The sequence below is a fragment of the Phaethon aethereus genome (assembly GCF_964289735.1).
Source record: "Phaethon aethereus genome assembly, chromosome: 5".
NCBI lineage: Eukaryota > Metazoa > Chordata > Aves > Phaethontiformes > Phaethontidae > Phaethon > Phaethon aethereus.
This window is the reverse complement of record NC_138579.1, coordinates 54,551,109-54,578,511: the sequence shown is the minus strand read 5'-3', so window position 1 is coordinate 54,578,511 and position 27,403 is coordinate 54,551,109. Positions and strand designations below refer to the sequence as shown.

General features: G+C 49.6%; 1 protein-coding gene across 1 annotated transcript in view; it reads right to left on the bottom strand.

Moving 5' to 3' along the window:
• Positions 1–1,090: 1,090 nt before the first annotated feature.
• Positions 1,091–27,403, bottom strand: part of TSPAN32 (tetraspanin 32) — a gene marked incomplete at its 5' end in the record, with an annotated part of 29,725 nt that continues 3,412 nt past the window's right edge. The window contains 6 exons of the mRNA XM_082000812.1: positions 1,091–1,264; positions 3,461–3,544; positions 5,146–5,238; positions 6,749–6,850; positions 20,496–20,570; positions 26,931–27,028. Of these exons, the coding sequence (XP_081856938.1) occupies positions 1,169–1,264; positions 3,461–3,544; positions 5,146–5,238; positions 6,749–6,850; positions 20,496–20,570; positions 26,931–27,028 (548 nt within the window). The 3' untranslated portion in view covers positions 1,091–1,168. The remainder of the gene's footprint in view (positions 1,265–3,460; positions 3,545–5,145; positions 5,239–6,748; positions 6,851–20,495; positions 20,571–26,930; positions 27,029–27,403) is intronic.

Sequence of the window (27,403 nt, the reverse complement as noted above, 5' to 3'; positions counted from 1 at the left end):
AATCTATTGCAACGATGAGCTTCAGCTCAGAAGCGGCTCTGCCTCCTTGCAACGAGGGGAAAGCACGCCAGGCAGCCATCGTTTGGGCTAGACTTAGAGCTGAGTTCTTCAGCTGATTGAAGCTTTTAAAGTTTCTGTTTATTATTGATAAGGTGATGTAAAGAGGACACGGAGTCAGACATTGTATTGTTTGACCTGGCTGGAGATCAGTCCTGTTCTCTTACAGATTTAAACTTCAGTCCTGTGTATGTGTAATATCAAAGTCCTTTTGTACTGCACAGCAGCACGGTGGGTTAGTGACGCTAGATAAACACAGAGCAAAGGCTGGAAGTTGAGCAAACCCCTGTGAAATCAGTGTGGCATCAAGCTCTAGGAGGTTGACTAAATGCTAAGAATTAAAAAATAATGGTGTATTGCATTAGCAAGGAGGAATAACCGAGGGATATGTCCTTATGCTGGTTGTTTGTTTCAAAGCGCATGCACTGCGTTCTGCTTTTTTCCCTGATCTCTACCAAAAGGTCTGTAAATCTGGCGATATTTGAAAACATGGGAAAAGCAGTCGATGGTCGTTGGATGCCTATATACTTGCACATGATCAGAAACGTGCCTAAAGTCAATCATTACGAGTGCCCGGGCTAGGAGAGCACATTTCCCATCAGCAGTGACACACTTTGTGTCCATGTATTTGCCGATAGCACAGGATTGGTCCCGGGCTGTGACCCAAAGCCATCTTCCTGGAAACTTTGCATCATTGGGGGTCACAGGGAACTGCTCAGATGGCAGCGCAAGAGAAGTTTGGTATAACGCTGTGACTTTTGCTGGGCTTTTCTCTCCATTTTTGTCCTAAGGGGCTCTATGTGTCCTGCTTGTGGAGCTATGGCCCATACGTCCCCCGGTGAGGGGATCTGCATCCCTGAGCCCAGGTGTGTGTCTCGGTCCTTGTCTGTTTTTGGCGAAGGTGTGGGACTACTCCTCCTCAGAGCGTCGTCTGCTCTGACCAGCTCGGAAATGCCTGACAGCTAGTAGTGCAGGAAGGGGAAACGCATGACACACATCCCACCGCCTGACCCCACGCAACACCTTCCCAGGGGGTTTTGCGGGTGACTTCAGACATCTTACTGCACCAAGAGCTGTCTCTACCTGGTAGGGATGGCCGGGCAGTGGGTTTCTACCTCTCTCGCAGGATGTATTTGCCTTTCCGGTCCAGGTTGCTGCTGAAGTGGATGGAGAACCAGAGGAATGAAGTCAGGATCATCCCATAAACCTAAAAGGAAATAAATGAGACGGGCACACAATTAAATGCCAAACTAGTTATCATGCTCCATCTGTGCAAATAAGTGATCATAAAATGTTGCCTGTTAGTCCACTTTGCACTTTTGGATTTATGTATCAGGATGTCACTTTTTTTTTTAAGAAAAAGAGCTGTTTTCCAGTAAAATGGTGACCAGTTCCAACACAGGAGGAAAAAAAAAAAAAACCCCAACACATTGTTAAAGCATCTGACTGGAATTAGCACTGCATGGCTCAAACCCGCTCCTAAAAATACCAAGAAATGAGATGAAACCGGGGAATTCAGGTTTCAAATTCCTGCCACAAAGCATTCCTCTATGCAAACATACATATCTCTCTCATAATAATAGCCTTTTATAGAGATAACATGGGCGGGGGGGGGAACCCCAAACCTCATGTATAGTTTGGAGTAAAAACCCCAACAAAACAAACAAAAAAACCCAATCCCTAACAAAACCCAAACTCCACCCCATGCATGGCTGTGAATACAGAGGACAGTGCACGCCCTCTCTATTGTGATATTCTGCCTGGTATATCACACATCAGGATTCACACAGGCGACGTATCAAAGCTAAGGCCTCCGTGGGAATAACAAGGGCTGTAATGATGTGCTCTTGCCTAAAAGTCTGCCTTAACATGCAAGTGCCTTCATATCTGGGGACATGTGTGCCGAGGGACAGTGACATCAGAGCGGCTATAGCCCTTGTCGCGTGCTTCCTTCGCATCCTGCCATCACAATAGCGAACTATGCGGCGAGATTTCCTCTATCACGTGCTTCAAAGACAGCCGCCTTATCTGGCTATAGCATCAAACTGTAAAAAAAAAGATATATATAATAAAAACACTCCCGCTTTTGTCTGAATATAGCTTCCTCCTATACCTGAGAAAAATTAGAAAGCGACACCAGATGGTCACAGGTGACTTTACATTTATAGCTCCATAGCAATGCCTGATGGTTTTCCTAACTTACTACTAGCACTATAAAATACAGAAGTATTTGTTCCTCTGGGCTTTATTTAGATAGAGAAGAGTCTTCTAACCAAGGTGGACACAAGAAGTAAAACAATCTCCAAGCACACATTCAGCCAGGAAAGGTCGCCCCAGCTGGGCAGCAGCATGGAGATACCACAGCAGACCAAACCTCCCTTCATGGTGAAGAAACAAGTCTCCTGGCATCTACTCTTTTCTGGCATGCTTCACTACACGTGCAGGGCCCTCGTGTAGAGGTAATTACCATGATAGACTTCTGCCAGGCAGTTGAGTGGGCGTAAGAGCAGAGTTGTTTTAATTAGCAGTGCTCTCCAGCTCCAAAAGGACTGACCCCATGCAGCCACCAAGCCCCCTCATGGCTGAAGGACACACGCCTCTCACAGGATTTCATTCTTTCTTTTGTCCTCCTCCTTTCATTCCTCTTTTGTCCTCATTGAGTTGCTGGAGCGCGTCCAAAGAAGGGCAGCGAAGCTGGTGAGGGGTCTGGAGCACAAGTCTTATGAGGAGCGGCTGAGGGAACTGGGGTTGTTCAGTCTGGAGAAGAGGAGGCTGAGGGGAGACCTTATTGCTCTCTACAACTGCCTGAAAGGGGGTTGTGGCGAGGTGGGTGTTGGTTTCTTCTCCCAAGTAACAAGCAATAGGATGAGAGGAAATGGCCTCAAGTTGTGCCAGGAGAGGTTTAGACTGGATATTAGGAAAAACTTCTTTACTGAGAGAGTGGTCAAACATTGGAACAGGCTGCGCAGGGAGATGGTGGACTCACCATCACTGGAAGTGTTCAAAAAACATGTGGATGTGGCACTTCCAGATATGGTTTAGTGGGCATGGTAGTGTTGGGTTAACGGTTGGACTTGATGATCTTAAGGGTCTTCTCCAACCTTAATGATTCTGTGAAATGCAAATGCTGCTGCAGCCGACTCCCCCTGTCCCCCGTTCCCAGGGGCAGAAAATCCGTGCAATGAGCCTATTCCTGCAGGAAGACCCTTCCATCCACCAGTCTGGCCCAGACAGGTCCTGGTCCTTTCCTAATTTCCACAGCGGAGTCCACCACTGCTTGTTTCTCTGCTGCCAGTCTCCAAAATCACCCAAAACCCTGGCTTCTGGGGGCTAATTTAGGACATGCTTTCCCTGCTGGAACCTGCCCCTCGGGGCCAAAATGTGAAGGAACAGACATAACTACCGTGAAGCCAATGGTGATGCCCAGGAGTGTGGAGACAAAGTCCATGTGCTTCTTCAGGAAGTTCCGGATCTCTTGCAGGCAGTCCTGGGAGGAGAGAGACACCCCTTGCAGCACAGTGGGGGGCTTCATCCCCCCAACAGCACTTGCCGCGACCCCAGATAGAAAAGGAGGCAAGAGGGGGATGCGGCATGGCACAGCTGGGCTGCTCTGTGGGCAGCTCTTCTTTTTTCTGCTGCTTGCTGCAACTTGGGAAGACAAACACCTGTGGTATATTTTCTATTACTACAATACGCCCACGATTTTCTCGGTGTGATGCGCTTCGGAGTGTGGGGAAATGTGTGCGCGCACAGGTAAGCGTGGTCATGTGCAAGCTTTTTTCTTTCCGCCCGCTGGAAAATGGAAAGAGGGAAAAGCAGAGCAGACCATAATGCTAAATATGTTCCCCAAAGATACTAATGAACGGCTCAGTTTTGCAAGGTGATCCAAGCATTAATATAGATTAGCCTTCAGCACGCGAGCGGTCCCCCGGAAATCCAGGAGCTGTGAGCCAAGAGAGCCATTTCAAAGATGCAAGACCATGCCCTTGATGAAGCGATTTGCAGAGCGAGGTAAGAGTGCTCAAAGCCAGTGAGTGAATGTACTGCAGTTACCAAACTCCGGTTCCCCGGGTTGCAAAATGCATCCTCACACCCACCTCCCCCGAGTTGCCACCGGGGGAAATGCAAACCATTAACCGGGGGAGAAGAGAGTCACTCCTACGGCGCCTGGTTTTACTCCGCTCTCCCTGCTCCGAGCAGAGTTCAACCCTACTTTGAGGTGTGACGCTCCCAGAGGCAGCACTTTGAAATGCTGTCCCACGGCTGACACGAGCCTGCGCATCACAGCGTCCTGTTAGGGCTTGGCGTCTTCGCCCAACAGCAATGGTTTTGTATAGCTGTAGCAGCATGGTTTTGTTTTTCCTAGGGACAACATACATATTGATGCTGGTGGCTTTAGCTACTTCAGCGGATTTGGTTACTCCAGTGGAAGAAAAATAATTATACAATGGATTTGCTCAGAGAGTATGAAGTCTACGTTGCGGCTTCAGCACAGAGGCAGTCTAATACTGGTGGCTTCTCCATCAACCTCACTGCGATACTGCAAAGAGGAGGAATGAGCTGTACTTGATGAAGTCACTGCTGGGCACCGTCACCCTGCTTCACGAGTTTCTCATTCTAATACTTATTTAATGCCCTGGGAATAAGGAATTCCAGCAAATTCCACTTTTGCTGTTAGTGGGACACTTTTTAAGCCTCAGAAACTAGTGTCACATGGAAAAGTCCAGCTGTTTTTTTCAGCTCAGACACATGCCCATGATATCTCTCGCTCTCTGCAGAGGCAGGGGATGAGGAGGAAGCTGGAGGGAAGCGACTGGCTGCAAATACAAGCATCTGAGTGCTTTCTAGAGCTGCGAAGGAAACCGCATCTACAGGTCTGAGGCCTGCTGGTGCACCGGGGCTCCTCCAGCAGGTGAGACACCTCCTTCTTGAAACAACAAAACCCCAACAAAACAAACTCCAGTCCCTAAGAACCCCAAACCATGAAACAGCCACAATTCTCATTAACGCTTAAACACCAGCGAGGTTTCAACCATTAGCGAGTAGCAGCACAACCCCACTGTGGGGTGGAAGAAACCTTTCCCTTACCTGTCCCGCATCGCGCACCTGGCCGGATGGGCACGTCTTGCGCTCGACGTTGGCCGTGTCCCCAAACGGAGAATGCTTCCCACAGCACAGGAACTGGAAGAGAGGGAGAGGTCTGCCAGCCACCCGCCGGGGCTCTCCCCTCGCCACCAGCTGCTGTGGCAGGAGGTGCCGGCGATGGGCCACCCTTCCTCCCCGCTGCCCCAGGCAAGGCTATACAACCAGGGCTGCAAGGGGCGAAGCACGCAGGCATGTAATCAGCAAGGGCAGCAGTGGAGGTTAAGTTCAGAGGAGGTGGATGGATCCATCCCGAAGCTTGCCCATGCTGGGGCTGGGGCCAAGCCCTCCTTCCATGGTCACAGCAGCTCTCACAGTGGCTGCTCTGGAAAGCCCAGGGATGCGCAGACTCGTGTGTCCAGTGATGGGCTGGGAGTGGTCTCCAGCAACACTCACTGTGGAGCTGGTTTCCTATAGCCAGGGTGAACTGGCCAGCTTGGAGCTCAAGCCGAAGGGGAGAGAAAAAAAAAAAGAAAGAAAGAAAAAAAAAGGACTGTTTCTCCATCAACTAAAGAGGATAAAACAAGCAACTGATGAAGACGGGTATTATGCCTGGTTCTCCTTGCGAAGGGGGACTCTGGGCGTGCTGCTCCACAACCCTGCAGACCAAGCACCACCACACCTGGTCATGGCTCTGAGGGCCACCACCATTGTTGCAATGAGAAACATTTGCCCTTTCTGTGTTTTGAGAAGCATGGGTGAAAGCAGCTTCAGAAAGTACTTGTTACGATGATTTAAGAAAACACAGAAGGATAAAGGGAGTTGCATGGGAGGTGTCTGGAAACAGGCAAGCGGAGCTGACCTTCCCGTCCAGCCCTCCTGCGTGCCATGAACTCACTACCCAAACAGGCCCTGCTGCGCAAGGAGACAGCATCTCCTTCACTCGGTGGGGACTCAGGAGTTTCTCACCACGGGGGACATCCTCACTCATCTCCTGGGGCTTTGAGGGCAAGTGTCCTCCCTGCACTCTGGACAACCACCCTTGCCCACCTACTGAGCTACAGAGAAGTCCCTTGTGCCAGCAGCACCCTGGGTGGTGGTTTTGGAGAGCTTGCTAGCAGCCTCCAGCATTGCAGGAGGCCACATAGCCTCCAGTACTCCTCAGCCGTAGGCTCAAGGGTAAACAGAAAAAAACAAGTCCAAATACTTCTGCTGGACAATGTGGAATTCCCCCCTGCTCTCTACCTGACTGGGGACACCAGAGTGTGTATTCATTTTCTCGTACCACAGATAGGGAGCACGGCAGAGGGCTTGCTGAGGCAGACAATATATATCAGCTATAGCGTGGAAGCTTTGAAGATCTTGCACCAGAATGATGCTCAAGTAGGTGGCCCTTTCCTCTTGTTGATAACCTGGTTGGTCAAACCTGGGAAAGGGAGAGTAGGAAGGGAGGAGCAGACTTCACAGCAGGCTGGAGGACTGGGTTCCTGAGGGAAAACAGCAGCGCAGCACCCGCGAGGCAGAGCACAAGTGTCAGCCCCAACCTGCTAAAACCATTGGGAAGATACCCCGGGGCAAGGTTTTCTGCTAAGGCTGAAAGACAACTTACTGCTTCGTGGATGGCTGTCAGCTCGTGCCTCCTGAAGCTGGAGCCGTTCCTCCTCACCTCCTCGTACGCAAGATCATACACATCCATCATGCTGTCTTCCACCTGCGATGACAGCAGAGATCTGTACGTGGAAAACACTGACTGTGGTTGTCTCTGGAGGAAAATACGCTCCTCGCACATCCCCCAGAAGGTCCCTCAGGTATAGTGAGACAAGTAGTGCTGCTATGAAAGGACCACCGTGCAGCAGCAGGAGCTGGTGTACGGCCCACCACGCACCAAGGGGCACCTACAGCGTGGCGAGTCCCATGGGAAAGGCTGCAATGCTGGACATGTACCACCTTCTGCTACGCGTGGACCCTTCAGCATCACCCCAGGGTCTACTGGATGATGGCTGGAGCTTTTGGCTAGTTTTGTACTAGGGTCAGGAGAACTCTGGTGCCTGTGACCAGCGTGCCTCCAAGTCCCTCTGCCAGGCAGGGATGACACTGGTGGGTGACTGTGAGGACAGGCACACGTGACCATGAGATGTTAAAATAAAAAGATGAGAGGATCTCAGATGGCTGGTGTTATCCCAGCGATGGAGGAGTTCCTCCAAATGGAGCCAAAAAAATAACAGAGTGATTCAGTGGTGAATCAGACGCTAAATATTTACCAAATGTGTGAGAACTCGCAGCTTGACAGATCCCAGCCAACTCCCGCTCGGGTTTCAAAGGGGAAAAATATGACAACAGCCTTCAGTGCCCGGAGTCAAACCTTCTGTCTGTCTTTCCGTTTTCCTTCGCTTCCTCACCAGTGTTGATCTGAGTGGGCCGGCAGGCAGCGCTTCGCTTTCAGCGGGGAAAACCGATGGGCAAGACAGACGGAGCGGGTGGCCGTGCGGGGAGGGATGTGCGCTCTGGGAAAAGAGCCGTCTCTCAGCAAGGCTCTTCAGCTCAATCTTAAGGGGCTGCACTTGGAAATCACTTTAGGGGGAAAAAAAAGGCCAATGCTGCCTGCTCAGGGGTGAAACCAGGGCCATTCGAGGTGAAGACAGCCATTACTGCAACCTTGCTCTATCCTGCCCAGCCGTCCAAAATGCAAGCAACTAGCGGAGGCTGGTAACCAGGGAAGGGAGATAGGGAGGTCGAGAAGATTACCTGTATCCAGCTCAGCTCCGTGCCGCTAGGAACAGAGTTTAAAGGCACACATAGGAAGCTTTCCCATGGCTACCAACATGGCATAGAAGTGGAGGGGCTTGGGGGTTTCTCTGTGTTCATCTGCAGCAAAGCTGCCGTCGCCCTGGGACGCTCCGTCACCCACCACGGAGCAATCAGCAGGTGCGGCAGGAGCAACCCAGCTTTACCGGGAGAGGTCCAATGACAGATGGGGCACGGATATTCTGAGCCAAGGAAAAAATCCTCTGTAACAGGGTGCGCGATGCCGAGCTGCCCCACACAGGTGAGGAGGGAGGATGCTCATTTTGTCACCCCCGTGTACCAGAGTGCATCGAGCAGGATGGGCGCAGTGGTAAGACACGATCTCTAGCGGACTTGTGCACCAGCCTTCCCCTGAGCAAACCTTAGACCCCAATAAAAAGGAAAACATCCAAGCTTTTCTAACTTCTCGTGGGCCATGAGATAGCTTTCTAGCAGCAGCAATTAAATAAATGGATTCAATAAAAAGAACGTCCATTTCTGCTGAAGAATTGGCTTGAGAATAATGAAAAAAGAATAATCTTTTGACCTCTTGTGGCCTCGCATTGCTGAGGAAAGGAGGAAGAACAGAGCAGCCCCCTTCTTAACCCAAGACATTATTAACTTTTGAATATCCCAACTCCAGTCTAAGATGCAGAAATAAAAACTATTTTGTGTTGTGACAACTTACATATGGATCTTGGTAAGGTAATGGTGCTGCATGTGCAATTTTTGCCCTTTTGTACTTATTATTAGGCTCAGGATGCTGAGCTTCCCTCCAAAAGGCCCAAATTTGGATGACTTAAAAAAAAAAAATTAAAAAGGGTTCAAGCAAGTTGCCAGGCTCAAGCAAGCATTCGAGGGTTGAAAAAAATCTACAAGTTTAACTATTTCTAAAGGTCTACTGAACTCTGTGCCGAGAAATGTTGGGACAGGTAGTTTTAAGCTCTCTATCTTAGCTGGGCATGTTCCCCAAAACCTCACAAAAACTGGCAAAAATGCTCCGTTGACTGCAGTGAGTTTTGGCCTGGATCTGGCTGCTTACTTTACAACTGTATTCAACTTAAACCAAGGTAAGATGAGACTTTGTCCAGTGGTGTTTCATCTGCAAAGACCACCACAGGCTCCCTAGCAGCGAAGCAGGCTCTGACCACGCCACCAGAAGCCATTCGCTATGCAGGGAAAAAGCCCTGAGCAACCTGCTCCAGTTGAAGATGTCCCTGGTCATTGCTGGGGGCTTGGACTAGAGGATCTTACAAGGTCCCTTCCAACCCAAAGATTCTACGATTCTGTGAAAGTCAATGCTCGTTAGTGTTTTGTGCTGATAATGAACCTCAGAGCCCAACTGAGGCTGATCTCCTCCTCAGTAGCTTCTGCAGTGGTCCTGCTGCACTAAGCCACCTGGGAGGAGGGCAGGTGAGCTGCCCAGATGTTGACAGCTGCTGGCCGCTGCCTGTGGCAGCTGCCAGACTGGCGGGGTCCTGCCAGCTGCCTGAAACCAGGAGAGGATTGGTGTGACCAGGAGAGGTCCTGCCTGATGCAGTGGTGCACGTTTGCACCTTCCTCCTTATTTTAGGTACCGTGCAATGACATTAAACCTTGAGACTAAGGCTGTTTGAAGGGCAAGAGTGGGTAGGAAAGAACTGGAGGAACAAGATGCCCATAACAAAGCTATGGCAGAAAATCGTTCCAATGGTTGGAAACAATAAGGGAAGAAACCATGAGCAGTCACCGTTTCACAGACAGCTCGACTCCAGTGACGGTGATGATGATGAGGGTGATCTCCAGGTACGTAATGACTACTAAAGACTTCAATTGCACCCCATTTCTGAGTTTGCTTGTGAGCTGGCTTCTCAGTTATTTACGGATTTTTTTTTTTTTCATTTTGTCAAGCAGCCTCCAAGAACTGAAAGCACCAGAGATTAAATGGAAAATGTTTTATAGCAGTAATTTCCATTTAGAATGTGTGTCTGGGCAAGCCTAAGAGTACAATTTGCTGATTAGCCGTTCTCAGCATTTCTATCTAGCAATTATATCTAGCATTTATATCCAGCTATTTTCTGAATACGTTATTCAGATCCTAGTAAGGGAATATCAAACTACAAAACCATTTTTTAAAGAGTGAATTGACTGTAGTTCCTCCACAGCATCTTTCTGATATTCGCTAGGATCATTTGATTTTGGAGGGGAAAATTGCTGTCTTCATTCAACGCGGAGGTCTGTTTTCAAAGATTACTGCAGAGAGCTTTTTCATTTAAATATTTCAGAGGTAGGTATGAAGTACTAAATCTCAACACCGGCTTCCTTCTGTGCAGGAGTCGGTGCCACAGAGCATACCAGAGCTCTGGTTTAATAAGCAGAGAGAGACGAGAGCAAAAGATTGCACTAAGGACCCATCGTCTTAGCAACTTTTCAGCCTGGGATGGGGTTCTGTTTGTACCCACAGCTGTAGCTGAGCTCTGAAGCACCGGTCACGCATGGCAGCATCTATGCAGCCCAAAATGTCATGCTAACTCGTGCATGCCTAATAATGTAAAAGAAAAAACCTGAAAGCATGAGACAGTCACCAGGCAGTTTCACGACCTATCCTTATTTGCAACATTATTTTACCTGGCAGATGAAAGTATTTTCCTTTGATCTGAGACATAACACGATGAAGAGCTAGACTGCAGCACTGCTTTGTACTCAGTTGCCAACCTCAACAGATTCCCTTTGCGCACTCCACTGATGGGCAAATTTGAGTCCATTGCCTCAAAACAATTTTCTTTTTCTGTTTCTTACACCAGGTGTTGGAGAAAAGAAAAAAATATTAAAAATAATCAGGGTGCTGTCTCTCACGGTTAAGCAACAGGATGCCTTTTGAGTTTCAGTGGTTATGCTGATACTGTTAATAACATGCTTTACTAAAACCACAGCTGTGCCCCATCCCTTAACTCAGACAGTAGCTAGCACGTAAGGGACCAGTACAGCTGGGGAAGAGAAAGTCTGTCTGGGCTTCTTTTCGAAAGGTCTTACACTCCCCCCACACATAAGCATCATTACAGTCAAGTGCATTTTCCTGTTCCTAGTGACACGCTGTGACCCACTGCTGGAGGACTATTTCTGGATGAAGCTCTCCCTTGGAAGGAGACTGTGCTGGCGATGCTCATCCATAAAAAACACCAAGAGCTGAAGATGAAGCGTCAGCTGGGCTTTGGCTTAAGAAAAATCTCCAGGATAAGTGATATGGAGGTCACACCTTACAGCAGTTCTTTTCCTGGAAGAAGCTGGGTGAAATGATCCAGCTATAAATTAGTCAAATAATTGCTGCCTCACATTTCTGTCTGCATTCCTTAATGAAACATTCATTTAGGGATAATATCGATGGGTTGCTGGATACAACAAATGGAAAATCACCACTGAGATTGATGTGGCTGACTCCAGCTGACTCAATAGAGTAGCATTTTTCACTTGAAGTAAAAGAAAGAAGGACTTTTGAGATTGTTTATCAACCTCTAAATCCTTTATCCCCTGAGAAGCAAAATTTATGACTGCAGGAAGGCATTTACTCTAAGCCATTAGTGTTCTTGCCCTTGGCTATTAGAAACTAAAGCAAATTTCAGTCTTACCTCCTTCAAGAGGAAAATTGACATTTTTGACTTAGGTTATTTATCAAAGTTGATTTTTACCTGTAACTGGATTTGGAACAGAAAGATCAGACAAAGAGGTCAGCCTTAAGTTCCTGATCCCTTTGCAAGCCAGATGTGTCAATGCTGCCAGTGAATACCTGTGCCTAGGCAACCTGAGCTAGTCCCTTAGGTGTACGTTGGAAAACTAACGTAGGCTTGTACCAAGAACATGGGTCTGAGACTTACTCAGTGAACCGTCTTTGCGACAGTCGTCGGCCAAAAGTCCCTCTGCAAAGCGGGAGCTCAAGGAGAATATAGTGAAAGGAGATGTCGGGACTGGCTGAAAGACAAGCCCACCTTTCTCCTTAACTGGAACACTTTTGACATGGCAGCAGAGGAAGGGAAGCATGGCAAGCAGAAGGAGGACCCTCCTCTCCCGTGGCCCTTCGTGCCTTCAGGGTACCAAAGTGAGCGCCTGCGCTGCTGCCTCAGAAGAAACTGCAGCCTCAGCACTTGGTGCTCTTTCAGCAGCACCACGAAGGATGTGCTCACTAGCGTCGCCCAGAAACAGCCCTTCGGCGGTGGCCGCCGCAGACCCCCTCGCTTAGCTAGAGACTGCAAGTTAGTCAGTTCAGATGTCAAACTGGAATAAAGTGGTTAGCTCACTCAAAATCCTTCCTTGCTCCAGTAAGAAAAACACTTCTGCATTTTGCTACCTCTGTCTGCCCTTTCCTCGCCGGCGTGCAGAACGCGCGCGTTCACAGCGCGCCGGAAAGGGGCAGGGGCAGCTGCTTGGGTTTGGGTAAAGCAACGACGCAACCGCAATGAAACAGAGGAGGGAAGACTGTTCTAGGTGATTTAGCCCGGCCGTCACTGCCCTGTCTAACACGGCCATTACAGCTTGCCGCAGCTTTGCGCTTCCTTCACGGCAGGTCAGCTTTCCCCCCTCTCCAGCCTTCCTCCAGCCCATTGATCCCAGCTGCAGAAATCCGGCGAGCCAGAGAGGTCTTTGAGGCCCTCCGTGGAAAATGGCGCAAGGTAAGAAGGTGCTGCTCCCCCCTCAGACTGCCGGTGGTCACTGCAGTCCACTGATGAGAGAAGATCCGGATGAGGCTTTCAGCTAAGTGGTTTTCACCTTTTCTTTCCAGTATCTGTATATAGGTATAGATTTTTATGTATCTATAACATACATATATGCACACTTCTCCCCGCTTTCTGGTATCGCAAGAGGACCAGGCAAACCCTGACCGTCTTTTGGTCCAACACTGAGGGAATGCACAGAAGGAGAGAGAGCAAAAACCGTCGCGGAACAAAAGGAGTCAGGAAAAGCAAGGCCTTACAAAGCTGTTTCTCTCTGATCCCAGCGCTTTCATCAGGTCCTTGCACAAAACATTTAAAACAGGAGCAAGTGCTGTTATACCGCTCACCTCCTCATTTCCCATCTCCATGTCCCAAAACAACAGCAGAAGTCTAGCTGTATGGGCGCTATACGTCCCACTCAGCCAGAGGGCAGGAGGACATCAGAACCTCATGTTCAACCAAGCCATAAACCCCGGAGGGCACCTCTGCGCTGCTCAGATGCGGCCAGGAGCATCACTTCGTGTCTGTGCCAGAGCACCAGATGCTTTATAGCGAAGCACAGAAAACCCAGGCAGGCAGTTAATCAACACCAACAAGTTTTCTCCCTAAATACTCCAGATTTGGGGCCGCACCCCTTGTCCTCTTGAGTTTTTGGGTAGTTGGTTGGGGTTTTTTTTGTTTACTTGGGTTTTTTTTAAACAAACTTTAAGTATTTCAGTCCATTTTATAACAGAACGGCAAAACCAACCGGCTGCCAAGCGTCCACCCTGACCATTTCTGCTCCCATCATTCAAGATACACAACCCAGCATTTATGAAACTCCCAACATCATGGTCAAATTATCTCAGCCATCCCTGCTCTCTCACCTGTAGTAGTTGAAACCAGTGCCAGGCAAGACTGTTTCCCAAGAGAGAGTATTGAAAAACATTGCCAAAAAAGTTTTAGCTTAAATAATTTGAATCAGCAATAGAGCTAGCGCCAGGGCAGCACTGTCACCTCCGGGCTGGCGGTGGCTGCCCCGCCACGGTGAGCATCCTACAGCCACGTGAAGGTTGGATGTGCCACGGTTATGGTGACCATCCGAGTGGCCTCAGGTACCACGGCTGACGCTGCTGGAGACGGGAGCTCCAGCTAACGCTCTGCCATGGAAAGCGGCAGACACGGGGCCGCACGGGTTCAGCATCAGGGCAGCAATAAATTATAAAACCCGTGAGCGCGAATGCCAGTGTGGGGCCTCAGACAACGGTGAGCAGTGTCTCGCTGCGGGGAGTGGGCCATTACTGCGTGATGAGAACATAAATGTTAGGAACGAGTCACAATATTTAAACACACTAAGGAAAACTTTTTGTTTTTCCCATGGACTTCAGAAACTGGGAAAAACTCACCTTAAAGTGATTGCGCCTGGCAGAACAACAGCGAGGGCAAGGAAGCCGTCAGAACAGTCACAGTGTTTTCACAGCCACGTCCCTGCTTTTTGAAAATGCTCTGGGCAGACTCCCGTGAATGGCTCCCGTCCTGATCCAGCCCCACTGAACCAAAACCAAAAAGGAAGCTACCTGTATGCTTCGCATCTGCTTTCAGGAAGCGCCTGAACACACCTTCAGCTGTGTTTAAGTCCCGTTAAAATCTCTTAAGCATGTAAGAGCTTTTAATTTAAGCATTTAAGCATTTAAGCATTGCCTTCAGATGAGACCAACCGGACCCTCGGAGCGTTTGCCCCAATGTGCGCCTGCGACAGCCGGTGACAGACAAACGCACCCTGGGAAAAACACAAACGTAGCTCGTCACTTGAAGGACCTCTACAACCCCACTTGAGCCATTACCTGGGAAGTGCTGGGTCACGCCTCGCACACCCGCAGAAACAAGAGGCCCACGGGCTGGTTTGGTGCATGCGAAGACAGGACTTGCCTCCTGGAGACCCAGGCAACGCCGCGCCTGGCTTTGCAAAGGTGCCGGCTGGGAGGAAGAACCACGGACAGGAGGTGGCCACCGCCGCTCCCATGTGCCGGCAAGGGAGCCGGGAAGCTGCTGCTCTTCCCAAGAACGGGCCCCAGGTGTAGCGATGTTTGTTATTTAACAGCTGCAACTGTTAATTCCAGCTTTGCACCCCAAGCCCTGCTAGAAAGTCACCGTCTCAGAAGATACCACCTTGCTCGCTAACAAGGCGTAAGAGACTCGGCTTCCTCCTCCCAGCTTGAGGAGGGGAGAGCAAATAGGTTCCTCTGAAGGAAGTTTCAAGCAAAGCAAGGCTGCAGGAGAACCGCAGTGTGCATGAGTGGCTTGTGTTCCCTGCCCATAAGAAGCTGAGGTTTATTCTCCGAGTACGAGCAGCGCAATGCGAGGAGGCTAATGCCCTTCTACACACGTGGGGCTGAAAGCCACCGGTGAAACCTCCTTTTGAAATCACCCAGCAACCTGAGAAACCTTTTGATATTTAAGAGATTGCCATATCACCGCAGCCAGCGCAAGTGCCAGCGGCCCCTTCAACCAAAGGACACGGGGAAATTGGGCCTTTAGGCCAGAAGTACGGGCAACTATTCGCATCAGTTTCAAATTTTCCCTTGGGTTTGGAACTCATAATTTAGTTGGTTTTAAGCTAACGTTTACCTGTGAATGAACCCCTGTAATTAAAAAGCTCGTTCTGTTGCAAAACTTCTCTCACGTGGCAGCGGTTTTTATTTTCCCTGATTCACCCTGCCATCCTGACCCGCTTACGGGGCCGGCGTCGCAGGGCTGCTGGGAGGGTCTTCGAAGCTGCTGCGGGGAAGGGGAACAGCAGAAGATGACGTGACATTGAAACTCCTCCGGCCTCTTTCACCGTGGGGCCCAGAACGAAACCCCAGACCTATTTTTGTGTTGGTTAGAAAGGGTACCAAAAGTCTTTTATACCACGGCTGCAAGGCTTCCCTTTCCTCCAGCCTCTGCAGGCAGGTTTTTAAAGCAGCAGTTAATGGGTGAGGAGAGAAGGGAAGCTGGGGAGGAGGAGGAGGAGGAAGCAGCAGCCTTCCCCACCAGCTGTGCCAGATGTGGCATAAGTCTCTCTTACGTCCTTCCCTGCATCCCAGGTCCCAGCTGCTTTGGGCCACGCTGGGAATGACTAAGAGACCTCATCTAAACAGGCAGCAGTTTGTGGGAAAGGAGCTGCCATAGAAATAACTTTGGAAAACAAGACTCAGCTCTTTAGCTTCAGGAACAAGGACTTCCCAATGTGGCTGAAAACCATGGAAAAACCTCATAATTTCCATGGTTACCACAGCTGTTTCTTCAAAGGTGCTCACGTAGAGGGCATCCTCCCTGCCTCCCTTGTACATCAGTAGAGGTGGTGCTTTGACTGCACCACCACCACTGTTGTTCCTCAGACAGGTTTGTGACGCTTTCCTACCAAGACCACATTTTGGCCAGGTGGTTCATAGGGTGGGCAACCAAATGTGCTCCTCACCCTTGTGGAGACCCTTGTCTGCGCTAGGCCAGACGTGGAAAGGGATCAACTCTCTCAAGTGATTTGGGCCAGGCAGAAAACCACACTGGAGTTTCATGGGGGCTTGGAGGCTGGGCTGGGGTGCTCCTGGAGCCTTGAGAGCGTGATGGGACGGACGTGAAGGAGGAGTGTTGGGCACAGCAGGTAAGGATGGGGCTCAGGAACGTGCCGAGCTAGAAAATACTGAAACATGAACAGCTCAGCACAGTGGCTAGCAGGAGAAAAAGTCCTTCAACAACCTCCAGATTACAAATATTTTCATTTCAGATTTTCCTCCTTGCAGCTGACCTGCCCAAGGAAGTTCTGACACCTCTCCAAAGGACAGCAGCACCTCTTCTGTTGGTGCCACTGGCTAAAAGGCCAAGTTTGTAAACTGGGGGTAGACCCTAACAGAAAGGCTGCATTATACATACTGGCAAGAGAGGTAGAGGTTCTAGGATGTTACTCTGACTTATTTGTTCTTCCCCATTTTGTAGACCATTTTCTTTGCAGAATCTACCAGGCAAACATACTTTGTGATGGGCAGGTTATTAGTTCCACATTAAAAGTACTGCAACGCAGGCAGCTGGATGCGAAGCAGCCTGAGAAGACAGTACGGAGGAGGCCTGGACCTCACAGAACCCATCCACAGGCCACACGGATGGGTCAAAAGAGCAGGAATAATTACAGTGCTAAACAGAGGGATGAACTTTTTGGGATAACGACAAATCTCAGAGTCATGATTTCTGCATGTCTGATATACGTTATTTTAAGGATGAAGACTATGGTGACACCAAGCCTGTCTGGAATGCAGCTAACTTGAAATTAAATCCTGTGGCATCTGTCTGAAAGGGTTCATTCAGGAGCTACAGAAGGTCACAAAAGCAGAAAAGGATGGGAAATGAGAAGATTCACGTTTTGTTTACAGTGCTCAGGTCTGAGAGTATAAAATATTTACAAATAACTCTTCTCTTTTCCCTGTCCTCCGTAGCTTCTCTGTAAGAAGTACTGTAAACAGGGCTCTGAAAGAGTCACAAAGGCAAAAAGGGCATCTTGCTTTCATCATGTTCAAACGACTTTTCTATCTGTCACGTCTTGAAAATAACCATCAGAACAATTTTTTGACCGAGTATTGGGCTTTTCCATTTCAGATGATTTACTGTAAGAGGGGTGCGCTTTATGAAGGAAATGTAGATTTTTTTTTTTTTTTTTTGTGATCATGAGGAGTAAACCACTGAGAGCATCTGCTGTGGTTTGGTGCCGGAGGGACCTCCCATCTCCTGGCTCGCAGAGGGAGGGGAGGGCTCCGCTTTCAGCGCTGCCTGCGTTCGGCACCTCGCCCATGGAGAGGGGGAGGACGGGACCTACAGACGCCAGCTCCCAGCCGGCATTTCCGAACTGAACAGGCTGATTTTCTGTCTGGCTTCTCACTGGAAAGTCAATGTATTTTGCACGGGAAAAACACAAATGTTTTTTTTTTAAGCCGTGAACGTGGGGGCAGCAGCCCCCTCGGTGCTCTCACAGGCACTGATTCAGGCACGTGTAATGGGCACGTTCATTCACATTCAGTTTTACATCCCCAAATTCTCTTCCTTTCTTGATAGCTCTGAACATCCCGCCAGGCTTAGAAGGCACCTGTCAATTTGGCTGAGTTTGATTTTTTTTCCCCTCATATTACTGCAGTTAACTGTTTCTGACAGTACTGACAGGCAGTAGGCTGGGGAGGACACCTGCTTTAATTTTGCTCTTTACGTTGAGAAAGTCAGACAAGCAGCTCTATCATGAGGCTTCAGGAGTCTTCCCCCTGCTCCATTTGGTTTTCTGTGCCACTGCACTACCTGTCTTTCTGTCCTGGAGGGGCAGTCACATCTGCATTTCTCTCTCACATCTGCATTTCTCTCACTGGTGAGGCAGGTTACCTTTCAAGCGAAACCGAATTTCCACGTGTTTTTTAAGTGACACTCCTAATTAAATCTTTTCTCGTCTATATTCCCGGTTTTTCTTTGCATTTTATGAAGCAGAGAAACCCAAGACAATCTCTAACGGTATTTTAATTTTTCTGTTTTTGGAAACACTGCTGGTTTTCTTTACCCAGAAAGCAAACATTTTAAAGAAAACCCTCACTTCACTTAGTTGAAGCCGTTTTGCTTAAAAAAACACAACCAACTACTAAAGCTAACCATAACACATGGATGCATTTAAATAATTTGAAGTAAAAACAGATTAAGAGATATACAAAGGAAGTAATTCTCCTTTAAATATTTTCGGCAAAATTTTTTTGAATCCCTGTATTAACCCAGTATACAACTTTTTCTCGCAGCCTTTTTACACCCTACTTTTGTGGATTAAACTGTATAACTAAATAGTCTATTTGGATAATGCAATTTCACAAGACCAACCAGACACGTCTTCTGGTGCCATTTCTCCTTTACTAGCACAGCTTTTGTTTCCATGTCTTGTTACAAACTTTTGCAGAAGAAGGAGGAAAGTGGGCTCAAGGCCTCCCTTCTGCGTTGGTCATGAAAATAAAATTATTTCCATATAAAACTGCTAGTGTGAATATAATAATCTTTGATACTTTTGGCTGAAACCAAGGAAAATATACACAGAGGCTGTGGAAAGACTCTTTTTCACGGATGTCTCAGCTCTGATTGAATCCGCTTCAGCCAGGGAAGTGTAGAGATAAAAAGATGCTGCTGTGCCATCAGCACTCACCCTAACGCTTCCACAGCCGCTGGAAAAATCCACCGAGAGTGTTAAAGGCAAAGGCACCAGCAGGTACCACCAGCAGGCATCTGAAAAAGCACTGGTTCGTGCCTGCTGGGTTTTTATGCTCCCACCTTGGCCGACAGTGCTCTGACCCAGTGTAGCCACCCACGTATTTCAAAGGATTTTCAACTACTGTGGCCACTGGTCAGCTCTGGACAAACTTTCTAGAGAAGCCGGACCTTACCCCTCACCTTAACCTTGATTTTGCCTTTTATTCTTCTGCTTCCGGAAGGACTGGATTTTAATTTTTGCATAGGGCATTGAACCGTCATGGGACAGGGCTTCTTGTCCCTGAGAAGTGCATTTGCCACAATCCTATCATGGATTGAGCCTCTGGGGTTTTGATGGAGTTGTGCTACTTCAGCACAGAATGAAATCTCACAGCCAGCCTTCTGACACACTGGTCTTCAATCCCCCACAACATCTGTAGCCCTAAGGAGGTGAGCTGGCAGCATCAACGTGACCCTAATCCACTGGGATGATGTTTCACGTCGCTCATACCCTCATTGTTGGCCAGAACATTGCAGGTTGTGGCACGTGCCTGGGGCTGGGGAGGAGCAAAACGGAGATGGGGACCAACCCATTGCATGAAACGTCTATCAAAGTCCCAAACACTTATCTGAATTACCACTAAATAATTTGGATGCTTGCCTAAAATAATGATTTTTTGCACTCCTAAGTCTCTTAAAATTTTTTTTTTTTTTTTTTTGAGTAGAGGGATGCAGGAAGGGGAATTAAGACCAAGCAGCGACAAATTCCTCTGAATGGGAAGAGGAATAAATACACAAAAAGGAAATTATATCAGACTAGGAAAGGGTTAAAAAAAGGTCTAAACTTCTTTAGGCTACTAAATATAAAGTTCAATTTCTGCTTTCCCCGGCAGCCTGCTACCCTGGCCCCAGGGGCATCCCAGTCCTTAGCAACTCTGCACTGCCTCGACTCGACTTCCCCAGCACCTTGCATCTCCACCACCATCCATCTACCACAGCACCAGCAAGCTCTGGGTTAACAGTTCAAACCCCAACTTTCTTGTAAATTTGACCTCATACACTCTTCTCTTTCTGGTCCAGCATGACAAGGACCCAGAACACCATTATTCACACTAATGTTTTTACTATACCACTGCTGCCAGTTCATAAACACATCTCCTGGGTGTTTCTCCTGGCCATTGCCAGAGACAAGCTGAAGAGTCACAACCTGACACCGCCTTTGAATAGAGGCTCCCAGTTGATGTTAGCAGGAATTAGAGCCGTCTGGAAACGACTCTTCAAAAGTCAAGCATCTCGTTTAAAAGAAAAGAAAACAAAACAAAACATCCCCGTGCAAAAAAAAAAAAAAATCCAGAGCTATTTAAAATGAGACTTGCATTTTGTTTTGCCTTCAGGACAAAGCCTTTGCCCTGCGTGAGGGTTGTCGTGTGGCTTCTCCCTTCAGATGACCCCATGGGAGAGGCGGCTGGTGAAGGCGGCCTCGGGGCGTCCCTGCAAAGGATGGATGCCACAGAGCATGCATCTGATCGTCCTCGGCGTGGACGGCTTAATTACTGCCAGATGTCCCTTTTATGGGAAAAATAGTTGCTACCAAAAAAAAAAACCAACCAAAACCCAAAACAACTCTATCTGACGAGATGCTGGTGGTATTTCCTAGCAGTCGACGCTTACCTCCGTGCTGCGCGCATATCTCCAGCAGGCAGCTGGGACCAGTCCGCAGAAGGCCAGAGCGAAACAGAAAAATCCCTGAAGGTAAAGAGGAAAAACACCATCAGTTACAGCACGGGGAGAAAAAAATTGAAAACAGTGTTGGGATGTATTTAATAGGCTCGTTTGAGCAAATTTAGTTAAAGTTAGAGCTAAACATCACCTTCTTTTAATATACCTCGTAATGCTGGTTACTTAAAAGAAATTAGATGGACAACAATGTGATTCTCCGTCAGGAGGCCTCTGATTACACTGTGGCCATTTGAAGGGGTTGACCAAAAAAGCACCTGACTTCCTGCAGGCTTGTTAACCTATTTGCCCAAATTCCCCTTGGGGGGGAAAGAAAAAAAAAAAGCGCAAGAAAAACATTATATTTACAGTATGCTCTTCTTCTGGAGCAGGACCATGCCCCAGAATAGCATCTCCTTACTCATGTGATTCAATCCCTGGCATTTAAAACTCGGCTATCTGTTTCAAAGAGGGAAAACCCACACGAATAATCCATAAAGAAGCGAGTAACAAGGGTGGAGAGCAACCTGCTCTGGAAAAGGAGCTGGGCTTTACTCTGCTAGCAAGGTGGCAGTTGCACGGCCAAGTCCCCTTCCTTAAATCAGCGCCATCCTAGTTAGATAAAAGGACAATAGAAATACAATCAAGGCCAGCAACTGACCCCGAAGTGTCTAAACAATAACGGCAACGATGCAGGAGGTGGCTTGACTTTTGTCTTCTTCCCCAGGCTTGCAAAGCTGGAAGTTACATGCGTTGTCTCTTTATTTGGACAAGTCTGGTCCAAAAAAAAACCCAACCCTGATGTAAACAGCGCTTGCCTGTTGTGACAGCTGGACCAAAGGATGTTGTTCACATTTAAAAAAAAAAAAAAAAAAAAAAGGGGAAGAAAAAAAGTGCCTGTAAAGCGTTTGAAGGCCAAATGGGCTCATCAAATATGAACCCACAGCTTAGTCTTGGAATGGCAAAAGATGATGAATAAGCACCGGTCGAAAATTATTGCCCTTACAAGTTTTTCCATGAAACTGTCCCTCTTCCAACACGAAGTTATGTAGCAGGGGAAAATTACCCAGCTGACTGCAGCTTATTTTGGTTTCTAACTTTTTTCTATGAGTGTTTTAATAGTATGATACAGATGAAATTACTTTAAAAAGATTAAATCTTTCATGAAAGTTTACCAAATTCAAGCTTAAGGAGAGGAAGAAGAGCATTGCTGCTAGCAATTCCGCTTCACCAAAAAACTTTTGCTTAAAAAGTATGGTTAAAAAAAAAAAAAAAGCCCCAAACTCCTCCATATGCAGCAAGAAAGGACAATGTGTTACTTCAAATCCTGGAAATGAACGTGAACATGCCAATAAACTGCCTTTTGCTGGTCCTTGTCCAGCAGCTGCCTGCTGCGTTTCTCTGCTCGTGCCCGGGGGCTTTGCTCCGGGAACAAGACTGCCGTTGGCATTTCATCACTTTTTCGGGGCTGCCTCGTTTCAGGCTCTGCACCAAACGCCGGGTAAAACCCTGTCATGCCTCTTACGAAAAACCTTAAATTATGTATGCCCAGTCCCTCCTTTTATTCTTTTGGCCGTAAAGATGGTGAGATCACTGGCTGCCTTGCCAGGAGCGAGGAAATGGGATAGCAGAAGACCCTAAGGGAGATGAGAGGAAAGTCTGATCAAGCGCGGACGCGACAAGGGGACACAAGTAGCGAAGACGGGGAAGGGCACGCAGGGCGAGATGCCGCGGACCAAAGCACTGCACGACCAAGCCTGAACCCAGCCGGGGTGAGCGGTTCAGCCCCTGCAGGTACAGCACAAATTGGAGGGGAGAGGAGGTGAGGTTAGGCGGGCATTTCAGGTTGCTCCGTGCTGGGACCAGACCCTGCATTTTGCACCTCCTCCAACAACCTCCCCTCCAAACAGACAGCATAAAAAAGGCAATGTTTTCACCCAAAATCAAGCTTAAATACAAGAAAAAAGAGAAAACTATGGCAAATGAGAAAAAAAACAGCACTGACAGCAATGCGAAAGCTCTTCCACGCATCATTGCGGGAAGGGTTTAACTGAGAGGACCCACCACGAACCTGGAGAGTGAGAACAACAGCGTGCCAGTGGCACCACCCAGATTTCTCCCTGTGCCCCCCCACCCCAGGCTCTCCCTTCCTTGCCCCACCAGCTCCAGCACTTACAACATTTCTCTGGGGTCAGAATCCCCAGCAGACCAAAATCCTCCTCCTCATCTTCCTTTCCTGAGCTCCACCCCACATCTCAGTCCTTCACCTCCAGCGTCGGCTCTCCCTTTATTTCTGTCAAGCTTCTCTGGGAACACCAAGACGTGGTCCCTCGGGAAGCGAGGAGCGTGGAGCTCCAGCCGGCGTGGAGCAATTACATGGCTCTGAGAACATCTTATAAATGAATTATAGGCTGCTTTTTCCATTCCCAGCCAAAAGGCTTTTGGAAGAGCAACTTCCTAATTACATTAGAAGACATTCGGAGGAAAAAAGAAAAAGGCGAGACGTAGTTTGCACACAAAATGTGGAAGGGTCGAGGCTGGTTCACCATCTCCCAGGCCCTTGGAGCTCCTGGGGGCTGGCCACAGGCTGCTGCCCGCTCCCGTTGCTGGAGGCAGCCCCGTCAGCCCCGTGAGGGGCTGTCACCGGCCAGACATCAGTTACCCTTTTACGAATGACCTTGTTTCCATCCTTGCTGCACGGAGCGATTTGTCTTGGAGAGACTTGGCAGAACGCGCAGGAACAGCGCCTCGTCTGTCGGCGGGCGGCTCTCTTAATTCACCTCTCTGATGCTTCCCCTTCGGAGAAGGGGGTCCACTTCAGATGAGGGGGGGACCCTTCAGCTCGGACTGGGTTCGGTAGCTCTGCCAAGCCGCCGCGCTCCCGGGGAAGGAGCCGAGCCGTGCCCTGCTCGGCCCCGGCCGCTTTTTGGTGCTGCTGTGGCCACCGCAAGGGCCAGCTCCCTGCGGACTTCACAGCCCGGGGGGGAGCCGATTGCAGCTTGTACCCATCAGGTTGCACCCCTCCTTCCCCGAATCAGTTCCTCCAAAAACAGACGGCGTCTTTGCTTTTCCGCGCAGCGAACACGAGCCAGCGACCTCAGTCCGAAGGAAGAATCCGTCCTCGGCTCCAACCGAGCACGGCGGCTCTGCCCGCGCCCACTCCCCGGGGACCACCGGCGCACGGATGCCTCGCTCAGGAGGGAGAGCACGGGAGACAGATTCATTGTGAAAGCACTGAATGAAGCGCACTGCGGTGTCATTAAGGACCCTCTAAACACCCGCCTGCAGTGAAAGACCTGGGAACTGCAAAGCAGACAGCCCGTGCTGCGTGCTGGCCCTACTGGCACATCACTCTCGGTGAAAAACTGGGTTATATCGGGCATTCACTAAGGCTTTTTTACTACAGAAATTGTTTGGAACCGCTACTCGGAACAGCTGCTCTATCCTGAACACAAATTTTGCCCTACACAAGTGGTTTTTTTAGGCTGGAAGGTTCAGGTGTACGAATTTCAGCCGGGATATTCTGGTTGGCATGTTGCTCCCCGCTTTTTTTTCCTCCCCTCCCTCCATCTGACCAGGTAACAGCACACGGTGCCTCAGACCCCAGCGGGGCCAGAGCTTTCCCTTTGCACAAGCAGCACTAGCAAAACCACACTTTTCCTTCCTTCCCCTGCCCTTCGGTAGCGACATGGCCTTCAGGGGCCGTCAGAGCTGCAGGATGTTCGCGTTCAGTACCGGCTGCGTGACGGACCACGGACGGCCAAAAAGCAGGGTCTGCCAGAACTGGGGGACAGTCAGGAAACCTGTCACTACTCTCCTTGTTTAAGAGGAGCTTTGGGGATAATAGTCCAGGATTTTAAAACAGAATTTTTTACCCTGAAGCTTCCAGTTACTCTCCAGAAACCGGCTTCCTCGCAAGCATCGGCGGATGCGCAGTGGCGTCTGTCTGGTCTGGTGATGCTGCTCGTGCAGCTACAAGACGAGCTCCTGTTAATTGGTTAACGTGTGCGTTAACCAATTTGGCCTGTTCTGGTTTCTAACCACTGTGCACCCATTATCATAATCAGTACAGCACCAGTAAGGCCTGCAAAGACTGAGACCCCTCCTCTGTATACACACAAACCTCCGGAGAGCCAGGCTGGGTGAGCATCTGTAATTTAAATAGACCAGAAAAAGCGTCAGTGGGGAAACCGAGGCACGAGATGGAGATGGGATCCACCCAACAGGACAGTGACCGGGGCGATGCTCCTCTAAGTCCCTCTGCATCCTGGCTAGCTTTTCCCCAGGGCAGCTGGTTTACCAAGCGGCACTGCGGTGGGTTAGCCACCACGTCGATGCAGGCATCCCCTGAGCGTGGCTCGGTTTCCTATACAGCCACAGATGTCAGGCACCGATACTCTGGTGTCTTCCCTCTTTGATTAAAGAGTGAATTAAATGGTCTTCTGAACAAGACACACGCTTTGCAGGAGAGGAAAAGTCCTTTAAAATCAATAGCGGGGGAAGGTGAAAAATCCTCTCCATTAACAAGTAGGAAAAAAGCTACAAGCGGGCAGGCTGATCGCTTCCGAGAGCTACAGCCCAGCGGGGCAGGACGCGACACCCACGGCAGATTTCAGAGCCCCACAGGGCTGGACCCCGCTCCTGCCTGCGATTACCCCTCACCGCAGCCATCGGGCTGGCTCTCCCTGCCTGCATTTTGTGCTTGCAGACCAGAGATTAAATATGAGCCTTGGGAACGGGCAGAGACTGGTGGGAAAACAAGCAGAGGGCTGCCCCTTGCTGTAAGATACAGTTAGAAGGGGGCTGGGGGGGGATTTATAGGAATAAGCAAAGCTTGCCTATGTGATTTAAGATGCTGATGAGCTGCTGGAACGAAGAGGAGCAGCGAACACGGCTGCCGGTGACCAGCTCTTGGGTATTTCCCAGGCCTGCCCGTTAATTCCCGAGGGGCTGGGGGACGTGCCGCCAGCCGGCAGCGGTGGCCGCTCCCGTAGCCAGCGCATCTCCCCTGCACCCCCGGTGCGTCCGGCGGCCCTCAGAGGAGGATGGCAGCTCTGCAGTACGCTGGGTAAACCCTTCTTTAACCACCCCTTCAGGAAATGGCTGTCATTTTAACAGCCTGTTTTACCGAGTTGGCGTGTCCCAGACCACACCGCACAGCGAGTAGGGCAACCAAGCAAATGCTACAGAGAAGTTGAACCGTATTTTCAGGCAGCCACGACAATCTCCGCTAGCCGGCACACACCCACCTGTCGTTTCGGATGCGGTAATTGCAGGCGCATGTTAAAGTACACTTCAGCAAGGGAGGGGGGAATTATACATACGCTGCTAGCACTGCTCGTGGGGACTGTGTCACTCGGGCCCCTCGGAGCATCTCAGACAGAGAGAGGAAGATTGCGCATGGAGAAGGGGAAAACATTAACTTCAGCGGCTGCTTCGCACTAAGTTTTAAGGTGTCAGCTTCTCATTTCTTCCATCAGGATCATTCTCCCCAATTACATGGATTAGATAAATCTCTTTAAAGCTAGTTTGTGTATGACGGCCATGCAATTATTTTACATTAAGCACGGCTTCATGCACAGCAACCTGCCTGTTAACTCCTGTCCTTCACATAGCATGGGCAAACATGCAGCGGGCAGTGCTTCTCTGCTCATCCCTCCAGCCCCGAGGCTGGAAGCTGCTCCGTTCAGACTAAGCCCTGTGCGCAGGCTGTGTTTTTAAACGGAGCAGAGCTCACAGTCCAGTTTACTTACGCTGGCATGGTCCGGGCCCAAACAGGCACCGCACTGTGGATGATGGAGAGGAGAAAGGTGGCATTTCAGCTCTTGTGGTACCCCCTCCACTTTCCTGGAGGCTGAAACCGAGGGTCCAGCCCAAAGCCCCCATGCCTGCTGCCATGCTTTGTACGCCCCGCACCGCCACTGCGGTGGATGTTTGCAGCGAGGGGGGAAGGGGGGGAGCTGGCTTTGCTGTGACAAGTCAGAGGAACAACGTGGGACTTGAATTCTTGCTCAGAATTGCACTGCTAGTGTTTCCCCATGCAAGCCATGTGTCGCCTTGGTGAGAAAAAATATGCTGGGGATCGTCATTGCTGCAATTGCTTTGGCAGATAAGCACCTGCCTTCAACCCCGCGCTGAAGGCTGTGTACACAGCATCTCGGCAAAAGAAGCAAGGCGCGGAAGGATGCGGTCCTCAACCGGAGGAGATCTGCAGGGCCATGCCTCTTGCACAGATGTCCCCTTGCAGCACAGGGTGGGACAACAGGACGTCCTTCCCCAGGCGTGCATGCTCCCAGGCACAAGGCAAAACAGCCCCCGGCACCGCACTCTCAGGGTACCAAGCCAAGGTTACAGAAAGCCCCTCCCAGCCAGCCCCCCCCCGATACGCACCATGGCGGTGAGGCACTGCGATTCCCGCACCGTGGCCGCAGAGCTCAGCAGGGCTGCGAGGATCAGGGTCATGCTGAGGCAGATCCCGAAGTAGAAAGCTGGAAGGAAGTTGGGACATGGGAGCTGCGGTCAGACACCAAGACTTGAGGGCTAACAGCGGCCTGGCCAGATGCTTTTGCCCGGAGAGGGGCCAAAAAGTGCATTTTGGGGAGCTGGTCCAAGAGGACCAGGTTGTGGAACTCAAAATGTTTTGTAATTTATTCAGTAACCCCCCACCCATGTATGCTTTGCTTGTCCGGCAGGGCTGTAAGACCTCCAAGCGGTTCCTACAGCTCCAGCAGAGTGAAGAACCCCACACGGGCGACCGTCCACCCGGCAGACCGCAAGCTGTCAATTATTTCGGCACTCAGATAAAGACCCCCCCGAAACGGGCGGGGGGGCTGACGCGCGGCAGCTGTCCCACGGCCCCTATC